The 18,397-nt window shown below is 38.1% G+C and overlaps 1 protein-coding gene across 11 annotated transcripts in view; it reads left to right on the forward strand.

Annotated features, from left to right (window-relative positions):
• Window positions 1-18,397, forward strand: part of DZIP3 (DAZ interacting zinc finger protein 3) — a 125,594-nt gene that overhangs the window by 94,034 nt on the left and 13,163 nt on the right. For 7 of the 11 annotated variants that reach the window (XM_055568098.1, XM_055568101.1, XM_055568109.1 and 4 more), the window contains 7 exons: window positions 1,328-1,420; window positions 1,544-1,671; window positions 3,785-3,853; window positions 6,416-6,512; window positions 8,754-8,857; window positions 11,227-11,314; window positions 13,610-13,711. In XM_055568098.1, coding sequence (XP_055424073.1) covers window positions 1,328-1,420; window positions 1,544-1,671; window positions 3,785-3,853; window positions 6,416-6,512; window positions 8,754-8,857; window positions 11,227-11,314; window positions 13,610-13,711 — 681 coding nt within the window. The remainder of the gene's footprint in view (window positions 1-1,327; window positions 1,421-1,543; window positions 1,672-3,784; window positions 3,854-6,415; window positions 6,513-8,753; window positions 8,858-11,226; window positions 11,315-13,609; window positions 13,712-18,397) is intronic. The other 4 variants (XM_055568103.1, XM_055568105.1, XM_055568106.1 and 1 more) reach the window with 4 other exon arrangements.

Genomic DNA, 18,397 nt, shown 5'->3' on the forward strand with positions numbered 1-18,397 from the left:
ATTAATAACAACACTTTTTTGGGTTCCTTTCCTGTTAGTAGTCAGTGCTGGGGATGACATACATATATGAAGGTGCACGTGAGCATGATCTATGTGCTTAACAGAGCACTTAATGAGACAAAACTATGAAAGCTTTTTTGTGTGTGTGTGAAAAACCACAGGATTTACTTACCCATGAGAATTTTATACTGAGATAATTTTATGATAACCTGTTCCAGGGTTTAAGTATAATAATATATAGTATATAGTATCGATAATATTGATTGTCTAAGGAAACAGTTAGTGCAAATGATTCTCTGACTGATAGTACATTAGTATGATTGCCATATCTTTCTGTCTCCTTTCCAATTAAAATACATAAAGTTTAACTGAAATGACATTTTCTAGGCTTTGGATGTCACACTAAGGTTTAAATGTGGGGTCTTTAGTTTTCATTCAACAGCTATGAGAACTCAGAATCAAAATGTCACACACATTTTGAAAAATGTTTATTCATTCATTTATTCAAAAATCACTTAGCACCTACTTTGGTGTCAAGAGGTATGCCAAGATATGGTCCCTGTGATGATAGTGTTTATAATCCAGTGGAGAAATTGAACATTAACCTAAGGTGATAATTCCTAAGGTAATAGTTAGGGACTTGAGCAATCACGATTGCCTGAGTTAGAATTCTGGCTCTTTCACTTACTGTGTGACCTTGGGCAAGTTACCTAGTTTTATCATCTCTAAAACAGGAATATCGAGTACCTTCTTCATATGATCTTGTGACAACAAAAGCATTACGAAAAAAACTTTAAAAATGGTGAGCTTGCAGTTAACATTACCCAGTAGTAGCAGCAGCAGACAAGTAACTCTGGTACTGTTCAGTGAATGCTGTAATTGGAGAGAGGTAGATTTATTTAAACTAATCAGAGAATGATGTTTGCACTGAAAGCTATAATGCATGAGTTAGCAACTTAAATACCCACCAAATAACTAAAAAGTAGTGCTTTTCCTTTAAATAACTGTCATATTAAGTGCTTTTTAAAAAGTTACTTATGTATTTCTGTCTGTGCTGGGTCTTTGTTGCTGTGTGGGTTTTTCTGTAGCTGTGGCAAGTGGGGGCTACTCTCTAGTTGCGGTATGCATGCATCTCATTGCGGTGACTTCTCTGGTTGTGGAGCACAGGCTTAGTTGCTCCACAGAATATAGGATCTTCCCAGAGAGGGACTGAACCCGTGACACTTACATTAGTAGGTGGATTCTTTACCACTGAGCCACGAGGGAAGCCCCCTAAGTGCTTTTTTAAAGAGAAAAATAAAGCATTCATATTCCATTTGCTCAATAGGGCTCAACCAAGAAAACTACAGAATACGGAGAAATTGAGAAGGAAAAGCTCGCTCGACACCGGCAGCTTTGTAAATTGCACTATCAGTGTGAAGTAAGTACTTTTGCCCTTAAATCTGAGGCAAGTTAGAGATAGTTTTTGAAGAGTCCAATTTTTTTCTTTAAATTTCTGAAGACTTGAACAAAATTAGTTGAAATAATATTTTTCATTAATCAGGATTTCAAAAGACAGTTGAAAACAGTGACTTTGTGGTGGCAAGAAAACCAAATGCAGATTAAAAAGAAAGATAAAATCATCGCATCTCTCAACCAACAAGTGGCTTTTGGAATCAGTAAGATGTCCAAGTAAGTGCGAATCTGTTGATAGAAGAAAATCCTGTGTTAAAAGATAATCCCCATGTAGCCACTAGGTGGCATTGTGACTGCACATTAGGAACTGCCAACCACAAGGACTGCACTTGCTAAAAAACCCACTGTATTTTTGCCTTGCCAGCTGGATTGAGAAATAAGCAACTGCTCACTCTGTATATCAAGCTTTTCATATATTGGCTGAATAAGTGTGAAGATAATAGAATTACATGAGAATGATAATTAACTTTCAGGTCATGGCTCTAAAAATGTGACTAATGATTGGCTGGTTTATAGCATATGAGAATTACATTCCTCAAAGACATCACTGACTCACTTTTATACTTTTTAATGTTGGTTTCTGAGAGTATTTGTGTTTTAAGCACAAGATATTGAAAACAAATCAAATTCCTGGAGAATCTTTTCTCCCCTATCAATCTCATATCTCTTACAACCTTAAGTATTAAATGCCTAAGACTAAAAATTCTGATTTAATATGGAAAATTAGTATACTGCTCCATTCTTTTTAATCTAGCCACTGGCTCAAACCACTATTGGATGAAATAGTAGTATAATTTGTAACATATTATGTTGATAAACAGTGATACCACAAAATACCAGTCATTCAAGATGTCTGATTTGAAATCCACTGCAGTTCCTAGCGGAAAAGTCAGTGGCAACCCACTCCAGTATTCCTGCCTGGAAAATCCCATGGGCGGAGGAGCCTGGTAGGCTGCAGTCCACGGGCTTGCAAAGAGTCGGACATGACTGAGCAACTTCCCTTTCACTTTTCACTTTCATGCTTTGGAGAATGAAATGGCAACCCACTCCAGTGTTCTTGCCTGGAGAATCCCAGGGACGGGGGAGCCTGGTGGGCTGCCGTCTCTGTGGTCGCACAGAGTCGGACACGACTGAAGTGACTTAGCAGCAGCAGCAGCAGCAGTTCCTAGGCTGCTAATAATGAAAATAGGTTCTAGGGAGTACCTCAGTGTAAGGAACCCATGATGCCAATTGGAAAATTGGAAAAATGCTTGACAGAGATTTTGGTCTTAAATTTTCTCCCACATAACATATCATTCAACCTGAAGGGGTTTTAAGGAAGAACAGGATGCCATACCTCTGGCAACATGATATCACTTGCAAACACTTTCAGGTTTGTGGACCTAAAATAGCTGGGGCAAACTAAACTGGCTGACATCACTTAAGAAACCACACTTCAGGATTCAAAACTTAGTCTTTTAGCCTGGAAGATAATGACCAATCCATGAGTATGTTACATAGCATCGGAGATCAGAAAAGCAATGCCACCCATGCAGCTGCCTTTCTCCTTCACTATCTAAGATGTTCCTCTTCAATTCTGATACCTTACCCAGTGTAAGCAACCAGTTATAAAAAGCTGAGTCCATCAATTTCTCTAATCAAGTGTTCTCATGAAAAATTCTAGCTTGTGTGTTCATTGTGTGAGGACATGAAACATTTATCAAGTTCCCACGGTGTGCAAACAGTTATGCAAGGACATGTAAAAGATGCCAAGATGTATCAGATATTAACTGTGAGCTTGTGAAAATATAGATTAATATGAGAGGATTAAAATTACATACAATAGAGGGACCACCACTTCACCAACAGGTAGTAGCTTCTTGAGTTGCAAGTCCTCCTTAAAAGTAAAACACCCTGGATAGAACACAGCGAACATAGGAAGACTCTGAAAGGTAGAAGAAGAAAGGTGACTGTCTAGAAACCTTGGAACTTGAAGAATGATGTGACAGTGATTTTTCTTATTGCCTTCCATGTACACTAGACAGGGCACTGCAGAAGCCTCCAACGTAGAATTGCTAGTAAGCACAGGGGAGGGGAGCACTAAAGCACCAAGAAAAGTCTGTTCCCTTTAACCAAATGATGAGGGAAAGGAAGATAGAATAACATGAAACCTTTTTGGCACTACACATTTACTCCAGCCAAACACCAGTAGCTCCACACCACTCCCCCCGGACACAGGTGCTGCACTCTGACAAAAGATGGACATACTTGGTTCCTCCTCAGCTACAAATAGAATTGTTCTATTAATAACAAATAATTTCTAACATTTTATGGCGTTCTTTCTTCTTAGATTACAGCGTCAGAGCCATGCTAAAGATAATGAAATCAAGAACCTTAAAGAGCAACTTTCTATGAAAAGGTAACAAACAGCTGGTCCTACAATAGACTACTGTCAGAGACTAGGGCTTATGAGTTCTCTTCCCTTTATTACAATCACTACTGCTATCTGTGACTGCTTTATGAAACTGGCTAAGTTTTGTTCTGATTCATACATTTTTTTATAATTGTTGTTTTGAGATCTAATTCATATAGAATAAGATTCACCCTGGTAAAGTATACAATTACTTGGCTTTTAGTGTATTCACAGAGGATTACAACTGTCACCACTATCCAATTCCAGGACATTTTTATCACCCTAAAAAGAAACCCTGGATCCATTAGAAATCACTGATTCTCTATTCCCCCAACTTCTGGAAACCACTACTCTTTTTTTTTTTTGGTCTGGACATTTCATATAAATGGAGTCATATAATACATGCCTTTTCTGATTAACTTCTTTCACTTACCATGATGTTTTCAAGGTTCATCCATATTGCAGCAGGTATCAGTACTCATTTCTTTCTTATGGACAAATAATATTCCATTATATGGACATTTCGTTTGTTTCCAGTTTTTGACTATTATCAGTAATGCTCTTATGAATATTTGTATACAAATTTTTTTGTGTGGACATATGCTTTTAGTTCTCTTGGGTATATACCTAAGAGTAGACTTGGTAAGACATGCAGTAAGCTCTGTGTTTAACTTTTGGAGGAACTGCCAGACTGTCTTCTAAGTGACTGTACCATTTTACAATCCCACCAGCAATGTATGAGTATTTTGATTCTCTACATTCTCACCAATACTTATGTTACCTGTTTTTGTTTCACCCATCATAGTATTTGTGAAGTGGTATGTATCTTTGTGGTTTTTATTTGCATTTTCCTAATAATTATCTTTTCATGTGCTTACTGTCTGTGTATCTACTTGGAGAAATATCCATTTACTTCCTTTGAATATTTTTAATATTAGATTGTTTCTCTTTCACTGGGCTTTCCTAGTGGCTAAGTTGGTAAAGAATCTGTCTGCAATGCAGGAGATCCGGATTCGATCCCTGAGTCAGGAAGATCCCCTGGAGAAGAAACTGGCAACCCACTCTAGTACTCTTTCCTGGAGAATTCCGTGGACAGAGGAGCCAGGCAGGCTACAGTCCATGGGATCGCAGTCGGGCTTGACTGTGTGACTGACTTTCACTTTTACTTTCACTTTTTTCTCTTATAACTATTAAGAGTTCTTTGTATATTCTGGACACAAGTTTCTTGTCAGATACATGATTTTTTTTTTTAATTTTATTTTATTTTTAAACTTTACAATACTGTATTAGTTTTGCCAAATATCGAAATGAATCCGCCACAGGTATACCTGTGTTCCCCATCCTGAACCCTCCTCCCTCCTCCCTCCCATACCCTCCCTCTGGGTCATCCCAGTGCACCAGCCCCATGCATCATGTATGAAACGAGTCGCCAGTCCAGGTTTGATGCACGATACTAGATACATGATTTATAAATATTTTCTTCCATTCTGTGGATTGTGTTTTTACTTCCTTGATGAAATCCAATTTATTTTTTTCTCTCATAGGCAAAATTTTCACAACATTCAATGGCATTATAATTCCTTTTTGTTGACTCTTTCCATATTTTATAATTTTTCCCCTCAAAATACTCTGGCCTTAATGGATATTAACAACATATTGTTTTATCAAGCTTCTCATAAATGTTTGTCAGGTATTGTCAGGTATTCAAGCATCCAGATGTTTCTAATAATAAAGCATTGAGGAAAGCCTTATGAAAAAGTTCCTATTACAATGCTATATGTCCAATTAAATGCTTTCATTGGGAATATAATTTGGTATGTATGGTCTAGTGTTCTGGGGCGCAAGTGTAGGAAGTTGAAATGGGTTAGGAAAAAGAGAAACCTCATAGGTAGCCATTTTCCATAATGTCCTTCATAAATAATATCCTTATCAGCATCTCCTCCTCTCTTTCTCAACCTACAGGAATTGTTTTCATTCTGAGGTACTGAATATGAGCACTGAGATAACCAGTAAAATATTTTAATACAGTGATGTAGCTTTATTACAGGGGTGGTTGCTATCGTTATAACATAAAAAGGCTTGTAGAAACTTTATTTGATGTAAAATTTGTTAATAATAATAGCTTATTACTTAGTACTAAATATGTGCCACATGCAAGTACTTGAAATACATTATCCGAATGAATGTTTCACAACAACTCTTTGAGGTAAGTAATATAGTTTTCTCCATTTTTCTATGTGAGGAAACTGAGGTATAGAGAAGTAACTTGTTCATGATTTCACATTTAATAAGTTATGAAGGTCAGATTCATCTTCAGACAGCTTGATTTCAGAGCCAAGTTTTAAATCATAACCTCTGTACTGACAACTTTAAACCTTCCACACTCATGATAGTAAAGGATAACACTAAGGGTTAAGCAGTGTCTCTTCTTGCTTCTATGTGCCGTATAGTTTTCAGGAAATCATTTCCTATTCATTGAATAGCTTGTATCTGTGTGCCTCCTTAATAAAGTGGAAGAGTCTGACCTTGCTGCAATGTTACTGACTCTTTAATTATCATATATTTCAGATCTCAGTGGGAAATGGAGAAGCATAATCTGGAAAGCACGATTAAAACATACTTAAACAAACTGAATGCAGAAACTAGCAGGGCTTTAACAGCTGAGGTAAAAAAAAAAAGAGAGAGAGAGATGGAGTTGGGGAGGGAAGTTTTACTTGTGTACTAGTAAATACTAGTAAATACTAAAATACTAAATAATTTTGAAAAGATTGTTTTTTGAATAAACAGAATTAAGACATCTTAGGACCAGCCAGAAAAACACAGTTCAAACTCTTGTGCTTTTCTTTTGACTCATTGGCGTTTTGTATGTTTACTTGAAGGTTGATGATCTTATGTTGTTTTCCCCCAAATGACTCCAAGAAATTGGTTTGCTTCAGTATATATATCGTACTGATTTTGGAAAATTCTCATTAAACCAGGTGACTAAGCCAAATGTCTAAGAATAATATTTCACTGCTGCTATAATAAATCCTTTCTTTTCTGTTTAACTGTATAGATATTTCAAAACCACACACACACCATACATTCCAGTCAAAAACTAACTTACCTCTTCCCCTAGAAAGTCATCCAGTCTCTAACCTAAGTTATTTTTGAACACCACAGCTAGGATTTCTCAAAAGAAATATGATTTTATGTATGTGTATAATTTTTATTTGTAGATAACCAATCTTGATGTAAAATAAAATTCAAATTTTTGGAGAGCTCATTGACATTAAAATCATCATAAACCTTCTCACCTTTGTCATGGGTAAGGTCTGTTTTTAACAGAGTACTCTGAAATCCAGAGCTCAACAATCAAGGGTTGATATCTGCACCAAAAATCCCTGGAGAGTGATGTATTGGAGTATTAAATTTAACTGGGGAAAGAAAATGACCTCAGATTACCTTAAGAACTCAAGTTTGTAGACTTTTTCACTGCTTTTAATTGGAAAGTTTCTACTTCAATTATTAATTTTAGAAACACTTAATGTTGTCCAAGAGTATAGTAAGCTACCTTCAGTGAATATTGAGTGATCCATAGAAAAAAACAAAGGCCAAATGACCATGCATCAATAATACATGGAGAGACATCAGACTAGATGACCTCCAAGCCACATTTGGGTGGCATAGTCCTATATGGTCTCATTGTTTTCTTACTCCTTCATCAATTAAAACAAAAGTCAAATAGCAGGACTTCTTTTGAGTGTGCTTAAACTTTGCAGATGATACCACCCTTATGGCAGAAAGTGAAGAGGAACTAAAAAGCCTCTTGATGAAAGTGAAAGAGGAAAGTGAAAATGTTGGCTTAAAGCTCAACATTCAGAAAACTAAGATCATGGCATCTGGTCCCATCACTTCATGGCAAATAGATGGGGAAACAGTGGAAACAGTGGCATAGTTTATTTTTTTAGGCTCCAAAGTTATTGCAGATGGTGACTGCAGCCATGAAATTAAAAGATGCTTACTCCTTGGAAGGAAAGTTATGACCAACCTAGATAGCATATTAAAAAGCAGAGACATTACTTTGCCAACAAAGGTCTGTCTAGTCAAGGCTATGGTTTTTCCAGTAGTCACATATGGATGTGAGAGTTGGACTGTGAAGAAAGCTGAGTGCCAAAGAATTGATGCTTTTGAACTGTGGTGTTGGAGAAGACTCTTGAGAGTCCCTTGGACTGCAAGGAGATTCAACCAGTCCATCCTAAAGGAGATCAGTCCTGGGTCTTCTTTGGAAGGACTGATGCTAAAGCTGAAACTCCTATACTTCGCCCCCTCATGCGAAGAGTTGACTCATTGGAAAAGACTCTGATGTTGGGAGGGATTGGGGGCAGGGGGAGAAGGGGACGACAGAGGATGAGATGGCTGGATGGCATCACCGACTCCATGGACATGAGTTTGAGTGAACTCCGGGAGTTGGTGATGGACAGGGAGGCCTGGCGTGCTGTGGTTCATGGGGTCACAAAGAGTCAGACACGACTGAGCGACTGAACTGAACTGAACTGAAACTTTGCTGCATAATATGAGAGCTTTTAAAAACCCCATTTACCAGGCTGCACCTAGAATCAATTACATTAGAATCTCTGGAACCAAAGCACCATTGTTTAAAGTTTCTGAGATGATTCCATTGCATATGCAAGTTTGAAAACTAATGTTCTGAAATGTTTACCAACCAAGTAACTTTTGAATAAAAATAGTAGAACTTCAGGATTGATCAAAGAGCTTTAATGTGTTATGGTCAGGAAAGAAGCTCAGGTGCTATTAGAAGAGATCTTTTAAAATAGCTTTAAATTTACTTGAAATATTTGAAGAAAAATGTGTTCTTGTATAAGGACACCTTTCACTTCTTTCTCTTTCTCTCAAAAATCTGTAGGTATATTTCTTACAGTGTCGTAGAGATTTTGGTTTGCTTCATCTAGAGCAGACTGAAAAGGAATGCCTCAGTCAGCTTGCCAGGGCGACTCATATGGCAGCAAGGTAACCTCTCCCTCTTCCTTAATGTGTCTTGAGCTCTGAGATCTCACAGGTGGCTCTAAGGTTGAACATAATTTGTGTTGTGTTTTACATATATGACATCAGAATCTTTGGAATGAAGAAGCCTTTTTTTTTTTTTTTTTTAAACCCTCAGATGTCATTTAATCACTTTGAGCTTTTACTTTGTTGCTCCTGCTGTAGCATGGAGAAGTCTATTAAGTGCAGTAATAGCTGCTAGCAGATTTTTCCCTTCCTCTAGCAATGAAGCAAATAAAAAGTCTCAGTCAGAGACATGCATAAAGACCAGATATTTACAAAACAAGGTGGATTCCAACTGGAAAACTTTTTCTAATTCTTTTCTCTTAATGCTTGATTTGAAATGCCTTTGGAAAAATACACTGAGGGAAAATCATCATTAATACCTAAAACTGTGTTAAAGGCAGTTTGCTACTGTGCTACAAATGAATGGTTTTCAAATTTTTGGCAGGTTGCGTAGGATTCTTTTTCAATTTGTAATTTTACCAGGTACACCTTTAAACTTAAGGAATTAATTGAGTTAAAAATCTCTGGGACCAATGCATCACTATTTTTAACGATTATTATTTCAATATAATCGTCATTATTCTTCAGTTTTGAAGCATCAGAATCTCTGATGTTTAACAAGATTCCTAGGATATACTGTGGAGAAGGTAATGGGAACCCACTCCAGTACTCTTGCATGGAAAATCCCATGGGAGGAGGAGCCTGGTGGGCTCCAGTCCATGGGGTCACTAGGAGTCGGACGCGACTGAGCTACTTCACTTTCTTCACTTTCACTTTTCCCTTTCATGCATTGGAGAAGGAAATGGCAACCCACTCCAGTGTTCTTGCCTGGAGAGTCCTAGGGATGGGGGAGCCTGATGGGCTGCCATCTGTGGGGTCGCACAGAGTCAGACACGACTGAAGCGACTTAGCAGCAGCAGCAGCAGGATATACTGATGTACATTCAGGTCAGGGAAGCACTGTTATAAGTGATCCGTCTGTCTTTGCTTCCTCAAGGGGGAAATGATGCTCTATAAATTAGAATATTATCAAGCTTCTTTGTCGGAGAAGGCAGTGGCACCCCACTCCAGTACTCTTGCCTGGAAAATCCCATGGACGGAGGAGCCTGGTGGGCTACAGTCCATGGGGTCGCTAAGAGTCGGACACGACTGAGCGACTTCACTTTCACTTTTCACTTTCATGTATTGGAGAAGGAAATGGCAACCCACTCCAGTGTTCTTGCCTGGAGAATCCCAGGGACAGGGGAGCCTGATGGGCTGCCACCTCTGGGGCAGCACAGAGTCGGACACGACTGAAGTGACTTAGCAGCTTAGCAGCAAGCTTCTTTGTATGAGATGATCTCAATGATAACTGGTTAGGCTCTTTTAAAGTTATTGTGCTGGGTGATTCTGGGGTGGGGATGTTACAACAGATAGAACCTTCTGAAAGGCCACATGAAATCTCTCTTCTAGAGATACCAGACCCTAAACACCTTTAAACTGTTTTACTTAAATCATTTGGTGGGCTGCTTGGCAGAGCTGCTGTGTCTGTGCAATTTATACATTTTATAGAGACAGAAATCTATAATTCATCCTTGCAAAGGAGGTACTTCTTTGTGATTTGCCTTTTTGTAGGAAATACCTTTTTCTAATTTACAAAGAGCCTTATAGGCCAACCATGGCCCTGTGATATCAAGGTTAATGTGAAAATGGTCCAAAACCTGCTTCCAAGATGAGTCAGCATCTTTGAGATTGCTCGTGCACTGATGCACGTGTGAGTGCCAAGTTACTTCAGTCATGTCCCATGACTCTGCCCTGTAGCCCGCCAGGCTCCTCTGTCCATGGGATTCTCCAGGCAAGAATGCTGGTGTGGGTTGCCATCCCCTCCTCCAGGGGATCTTCCCGACCCAGGGATTGAACCTGCGTCTCTTATATCTTTTGCATTGGCAGGCGGGTTCTTTACCCACCTGGGAAACCAAACTAGATGGCTAGGGCAATTTCCCTACTTGGTCTTCTTTGCCTGCCTTCTTCAGTGGAGGGATTCATGTACAAAGGTTTCATAGTATGTCCTAAAAAATATTGCCAAGATAGAAAAAACTTAGTGTTCTGGAAGCAGAGGTTATATCCACTGTTTAAAAAAGACATCTTGTCTTTGTTTCCTAGTCTTTTTTTTAAACTTTTAATAACAAGTCCTTCCATACAACTTTCTTCCCATTTGAGGCAACTGGTGATAGAGGTAATTTTGTTGTTTTGTTTTATTTACATAAATACTAGGGAACATAATAGAAACTTTTGGAAATCTAAGTGGCATATACAAAGAACTTTCTTTTGTGTTTTCCATTTTTGTACCAGCAACCTAAAATCACTTCAATTAAAGGCTGCAGTAGACAGTTGGAATGCCATTGTGACAGATGTTAGAAACAAGATTGCATTCCTCAGGGTAAGTCATGAAGTATTTAGAGTCAATTGACTCAACGGTGTAGATGGTATACACTTAAAAAAAAATCTAATATTAAAAACAATTGGAAGAAAAGCTATGACAAACCTGGTGGTGGTTTAGTCAGTAAGTCATGTCTGACTCTTGTGACCTCATGGACAGTAGCTTGCCAAGCTCCTCTATCCATGGGATTCTCCAGGCAAGAATACTGGAGTTGATTGCCATTTCCTTTTCCAGGGAATCTTCCAGACCCAGGAATCGAACCTGGGTCTCCTGCATTGTAGGCAGATTCTTTACTGACTGAGCTATGAGGGAAGCCCTAGACAGTGTGTTAAAAAACAGAGATATCACTTTGCCAACGAAGGTCCATATAGTCAAAGTTATGATTTTTCCAGTAGCCTTGTACAGATGTGAGAGCTGGGCTATAAAGAAGGCCAGGCACTGAGGAATTGATACTTTTGAACTGTGGTGCTGGAAAAGACTCTTGAGAGTCACTTGGACAGCAAGGAGAGCAAATCAGTCAATTCTAAAGGAAATCAACCTTGAATATTTATTGGAAGGACTCATGCCAAAGCTGAAGCTCCAATATTTTGGCCACCTGTTTCAAAGAGCCAACTCATTGGAAAAGACCTGATGCTGGGAAAGATTGAGGGCAGGAAGTGAAGGGGGCAACAGAGGAGGAGATAGTTGGATGTCATCATTGACTCAATGGACATGAGTTTCAGCAAACTCTGGGAGATAATGAAGGACAGTGGAGCCTGGCATGCTGCAGACCGTGGGTTCACAAAGAGTTGGACGTGACTGAACAACAACAGAAATTTAAGGAAAACATGTTTTTCATTGCAATTATTAAAGTATGCCTTTTTGAGGTTTGATTACTTCCATGTAGTTGATTGTAGATAGCATCCTAACTCTCATGCGTCTTCTTTCAGGTTCTTGGTTTAGTAAATGGTACATTCAAAAATTGTGCCTCACACTTAATTTTCGTAGAATTCCAAAGCTAACTGTGCTCCAGTCATAACTGAATGTTTTAACTTTATCTGAGTAATTATATGTTTATAGAATTAAAAGGAAGGTCAAGAATACCTATATTAGTTTTCAATGTTAAACTTTTTATGTATGATTACTCCCTAATGCAAAGTAATAAATTCTTAATTATTCATGTAATAGAATTATGACTGTGCTAAAGGTAATCTGTGAAGAGGTAAACCACTGAATATTTATTAGTTTATTCATTTGTTTTTAGAATAATTTCATATTTATATATTACAGTTGATATATAATGTTGAATGTTTTGTGATTCCATAATACTGCCAGGAAAACAATGACATTCAGTTATAAAGAGCTGCTTCAAAGCACTATCTACTTGTCTAGCTTTGTCCTTGTTGGTCTTCCCTGTTTCTTTCCTGGATTCTTTCATCCTCAGCTTTTAGTGATGCTTAGCATTTTAATTGGGTTTATTAAAAGTTCTGGCCTCAAAAGATCTGCCCTTTGTTCTCTATCATTGTTTTCTTCTAAGAACATGTCCTGTATATGAAAGTTTCTAAATGTTTTAAAATTTTTTATTTCCACTCTTGTGGGTTGTTTACAAAGTAATATGGAAAGCAAAATGGGGACCAAAATGCCAATAATCTAGAAAGTATGTTTTTAAACTTCAAGGTTGGGAGTCTTACTTTTGGCAAAATCCAAGAGGAAAAAAACAAAGCTATATGGGGAACTGGAGAAAGCTAAAGGTATAACTTTTAAGATAAAAAAATGTGGACATTTAATCAGTTTTTTCTAAACCTTTCCCTCCATTTCCAAAATGAACATTTACAAGTAGTGAAGCTCCTGGTGGGCTGCCGTCTACGGGGTCGCACAGTCGGACACAACTGAAGCGCCTTAGCAGCAGTAGCAGCAGCAAGCTGTTACAAATACTTCTTTCCCATATTGATCAGCTAGTATATTATTTACATCTTCTTTATCTTTAGACATTGTTTACTTTAATCAGTGGTTACCATTTGGGGGCTAAAAATTATGGAAACACTGAGGAATTATCACAGAGATCTGTGAATTATGTGTCATTATACCTTGTCACTCAATAGACACTATTAAAGACACAACTATTAATATTTACATTTATGGAGAGTGGTGTATAGAGTTGTTTTATATCAAAAATTATTTTTATATTATTTTTGGCATACTAGATTGAGAATCACTAACCTGTGTTGTACTATTCAAAACTACATCAAATATTTCCATATGCTCTTCCTTTGAAGTTGATTTTGCTGTAAAATATTGTTTCTCTTCTTATATTAGACACAATACAATGAACAAATTAGCAAGGTGAAGCAAGGGTTTGCCTTGAGTACATTGCCTCCAATCCAGCTTCCTCCACCACCTCCCAGTCCTGAGATACTGGTAAGAAATACAGTTGACTCTTGAACAACACAAGGGTTGGGGGGTGCCAGCCCCCCATGCAGTCAGGAATCTGAGTACTGCTCTACTCGAAAACAATGAATTTGATAAATAACTACCCAAGAGTAGAAAGCTGAAACAGTTTGGATAGAATCAAGAATCAAACCCTAGTTTTTTTATTCCATGTATCAAATGCAAACTCTCTGCATTTAAAGATCTATAAAATGAAAATACAGGGACTATATTTGTTGAAAAAAATAGGCATGTAAGTGGACCCACACAACTCAGACCTGTGTTGTTCAGGAATCAGTTGCATATGATTTTGAACAGTCACCATCCTCATCTTGATAAAATGGTGAGAACTGTAAAACACTGAATAAGCAGTACGTTCATGTGTCTTCAAAGTGGATAGGGCATATGTTGTGCGTATCATTTGTAATTATGTCCATTCCTGTTGTATCATCTACAGATGGCATGACTAGTTTGTTGGCTCAGCTGAGGCCAAGAGATAGGTTGTATCACTGGATTTTAGTAATGCATTTGATATCTAAAGAGGTAATGTATGCTCATTCATCCTGTCAATCACATTTACATGGTGGCAGAAAACTGATGAATGCTCAGAATTCCCAAATGCTCTCAAATTACCACTAGACTACTGAAACCTCTCAGCATAATACCCTATCAGGCTGGACTTCACTCCTCCACTTCTACTTCAGACCTTGTTTCCTTAACTTTTATCTTCTAGTCTTACCTTTAAACATCAAAGACAGCTTTCATTTAGGTCCCTTCCCTGATTGTGGCTAGGGATAAATGGGTCTTCATCAGACAAACTAATCTCTATGCCATACTATTTATGTTAGCCTTCTGGGAAACATAGTGGGGGGAAAAGTGAAGCATAGTACCTTAGCCCAATAAACTCATACAGCTTTCCAAAAGACCTTTTGGAACAGAACCACTAGATGATAGCTTTTATTATGATAACAGATCTGAGGATAAGAAGAAAAAAGCTGTGATATATTTAGGGGTAGATCACTTTTGACATTAGCATTTCTGCTTGTAATAGAACTTTGAAAATATTATTTCTACAAATACTAGTTCAGTATATCAAAGAATTTAAAAATTATTAATATGTGAATTGTGTGGAGTTACACTGTGTTTCAAAAGCAGAATTTTGAAGAAGGCAATGGCACCCCACTTCAGTACTCTTGCCTGGAAAATCCCATGGACAGAGGAGCCTGGTAGGCTGCAGTCCATGGGGTCACTAAGAGTCGGACACAACTGAGTGACTTCACTTTCACTTTTCACTTTCATGCACTGGAGAGGGAAATGGCAACCCACTCCAGTGTTCTTGCCTGGAGAATCCCAGGGACGGCGGAGCCTGGTGGGCTGCTGTCTATGTAGTCGCACAGAGTTGGACACGACTGAAGCGGCTTAGTAGCAACACTGTGTTTCAAAAGCAGAATTTAGAGCTGAGAAAGTATTCTATGATACGGTTGGGCTTTAGTTTAGAATGAGAGGGTTGCCTTTTATATTTTTGATTAGTTCAAGTTTTATAGGAGCTTTGTATTATGGATATTTTTATTCTAGGCTTTGAACAACATCTTTGCCAATTCTTCTGATAAGGAATGTGTTCCATAGATGACAAATCCCAGATTCCTTTTAGTTCTATGGGAAGTAACGTAGTAGGATTTCTAGAAACCCTGTTGCCTTTTGCCTGTAGGTTGTAAACTCTCCCATGACTCTAAATATAAAATGGCTTCAGAGACTTGGAAGCTAGATACAGAGTTGTTCTTTGGAGTTTTCTGGAATCAGCTGTCTGTGACAGCTATATGTGACAGTATAACTGACAAACATTATCTAACCTTGACCTCTGCATCCTCATCCTTTCAGAGACTTGCTTATGTCTGATGTGGCTTTCCAGATTTCAGTTCAGTTCAGTTCAGTCGCTCAGTCATGTCCGACTCTTTGTGACCCCATGAATCGCAGCACGCCAGGCCTCCCTGTCTATCACCAACTCCCAGAGTTCACTCAGACTCATGTCCATCGAGTCAGTGATGCCATCCAGCCATCTCATCCTCTGTCTTCCCCTTCTCCTCCTGCCCCCAATCCCTCCCAGCATCAGAGTCTTTTCCAATGAGTCAACTCTTCGCATGAGGTGGCCAAAGTACTGGAGTTTCAGCTTTAGCATCATTCCTTCCAAAGAAATCCCAGGGCTGACCTCCTTCAGAATGGACTGGTTGGATCTCCTTGCAGTCCAAGGAACTCTCAAGAGTCTCCAACACCACAGCTCAAAAGCATCAATTCTTTGGTGCTCAGCCTTCTTCACAGTCCAACTCTCACATCCATACATGACCACAGGAAAAACCATAGCCTTGACTAGATGGCTTGACTTTGTTGGCAAAGTAATGTCTCTGCTTTTGAATATGCTGTCTAGGTTGGTCATAACTTTCCTTCCAAGGAGTAAGCGTCTTTTAATTTCATGGCTGCAATCACCATCTGCATTGGTTTTGGAGCCCCAAAAAATAAAGTCTGACACTGTTTCCCCATCTATTTGCCATGAAGTGATGGGACCAGATGCCATGATCTTCGTTGGACAAAAACCCACTGGCATTTAGGCTCAGTAAAATTCATAAGCATCCTTTGCAAACATTTAAGAGGTGCACGTGTATCTTTTGTGCTTCCTAACGAGAGTCACTGCTGTGCTTGATCAGAGAGTCACTTTAAGACTGTTGTGTTAAGGTACAGGCATTAGTGACCACTGAGCATTAGTGGAACAGTTTGAAAGCACAGATGCTAGAAATGTGACCATTCTTTCAGTATAAATTGAGGCGGTATTGTACAATGGGAATACACTAGAGGTCTGGGTTTAGGTCCTAACTGTGAAGAACTGTGTTGGTTTGGGGAAACTCAGCTGTCTCAGACTTTGGTTTTCCTATTGACAAATCAAGAAATTGTCCTGGATGATCTGATCACTAACGTCTGTCTCTCTGAAATTCTAGTATTGTAAAGAATGGTCACCAGGTTTTTTAAATAAATATAGTGGTCTAACCTGGGAAGTCTGGAATAATGGGTACTCTTCCCAGTTTAACCTAGTATTTTTATGTGTTTCATTATATTTTGATTTTTATACCCTGGCTGTCTAATTCTCAAAGTAATATTAGGTAATTGTTGTCCTCAAAAAGAACAGGACCACTGATTCAGAATCACCATTTGTTATTTAAGAACTTTATATTATGAATATATTGAAACATACATAAAAATAGAATGATGAACCTCTGTGAACCCAAGAGCCATCTTCAACATCATAATCAAATTTTATCAATCTTGTTTCATTTTTTTTCTTCCTTTTTTTTTAAATTTTATTTTATTTTTAAACTTTACAATATTGTATTAGTTTTGTCAAATATCGAAATGAATCCACCACAGGTATATCTGTGTTCCCCATCCTGAACCCTCCTCCCTCCTCCCTCCCCATACCCTCCCTTTGGGTCGTCCCAGTGCACCAGCCCCAAGCATCCAGTATCGTGCATCGAACCTGGACTGGCGACTTGTTTCATACATGATATTATACATGTTTCAATGCCATTCTCCCAAATCTCCCCACCCCTCTTCCCCACTGGGACGTTTTAAAGTAAACCCTATATATCATATAATCTCACCCATTTATACTTTAGTATGCATTCCTAAAAGATGAAGATTCTTACTCTTATTGGCTATAATCACACCACCATTCTCCTAAGAAAATTATAATTTTTATATCTGATATTAAAATTCATATTTCCCAAATTGTTTCAAAATGTCTTTTTCTTAACTAGATTAACAATATTTGTAATTTGGTTATAATTACCATTACTTTAAAAACCCTTATTTTTGAAAAAGCAATCCAAACAAAGTTTACAATTTCATTTGGCTGATTATTTTTCTTTAAAGTTGTAACAGCTACCCAACACCCTCTCTCTTATTCACATCATTTATTCATTGAAAAACCAGTTTCCTGTATTATTGATGTAACTGATTACATCCTTATAATGTCATTATACATGTTCTGCTATTTCCTATAAACTGATCATTGGTCTAGAGGGTTAAATTAGAATCAGGGTCAGTATTTTTAGCAAGAGTACCTTATAGGTGGTGAAGTATATGCACATTAGAAGACACAGTGTCTCTCATTTATTGATGTTAGGAGTCAAATGTCATTCTTGTCTCCATTATAAAGTTCCCCAGTAATTGTCACCTTTCTGGTTTCAGTATCATTATTTAAGAGCTATACTGATGTTCTTTTTTTAAATTCAACAAATAGGTGAACTTCTACTTTATGCCAGTGCTAGTCCTGGCACATAGTAGATGTCCCATAAACTTGTCCTCTTTTGTAGTCCAGCCAGTAAGGTATCCATCCTATTGGTAGGTGCTAAGAAGGGCTGGCTTTCTATGAATCCCTGGGAAGTTCAGTAACATCCACAGGCATGTCTAAAAGTCACTGTAGGAGGGTTTATCCCCCTGGCCCACCCCATTTTAGCTTTCTACTATCCTTGAAACTAAACATAAGTTCAGAACTCCACCAGGTGGTAAAAGGTCCTTTCAATACATAATAGCAAAAGTAGTATTTTCTATAGACAACTTTGATTCTTTAGTGAATTTCTGAGTGTCAATATTGTTTATAAGTATGGCGAGTACTCACTGAGGAACTCC

The sequence above is a fragment of the Bubalus kerabau genome, chromosome 2 (genome assembly GCF_029407905.1).
Source record: "Bubalus kerabau isolate K-KA32 ecotype Philippines breed swamp buffalo chromosome 2, PCC_UOA_SB_1v2, whole genome shotgun sequence".
Taxonomy (NCBI): domain Eukaryota; kingdom Metazoa; phylum Chordata; class Mammalia; order Artiodactyla; family Bovidae; genus Bubalus; species Bubalus kerabau.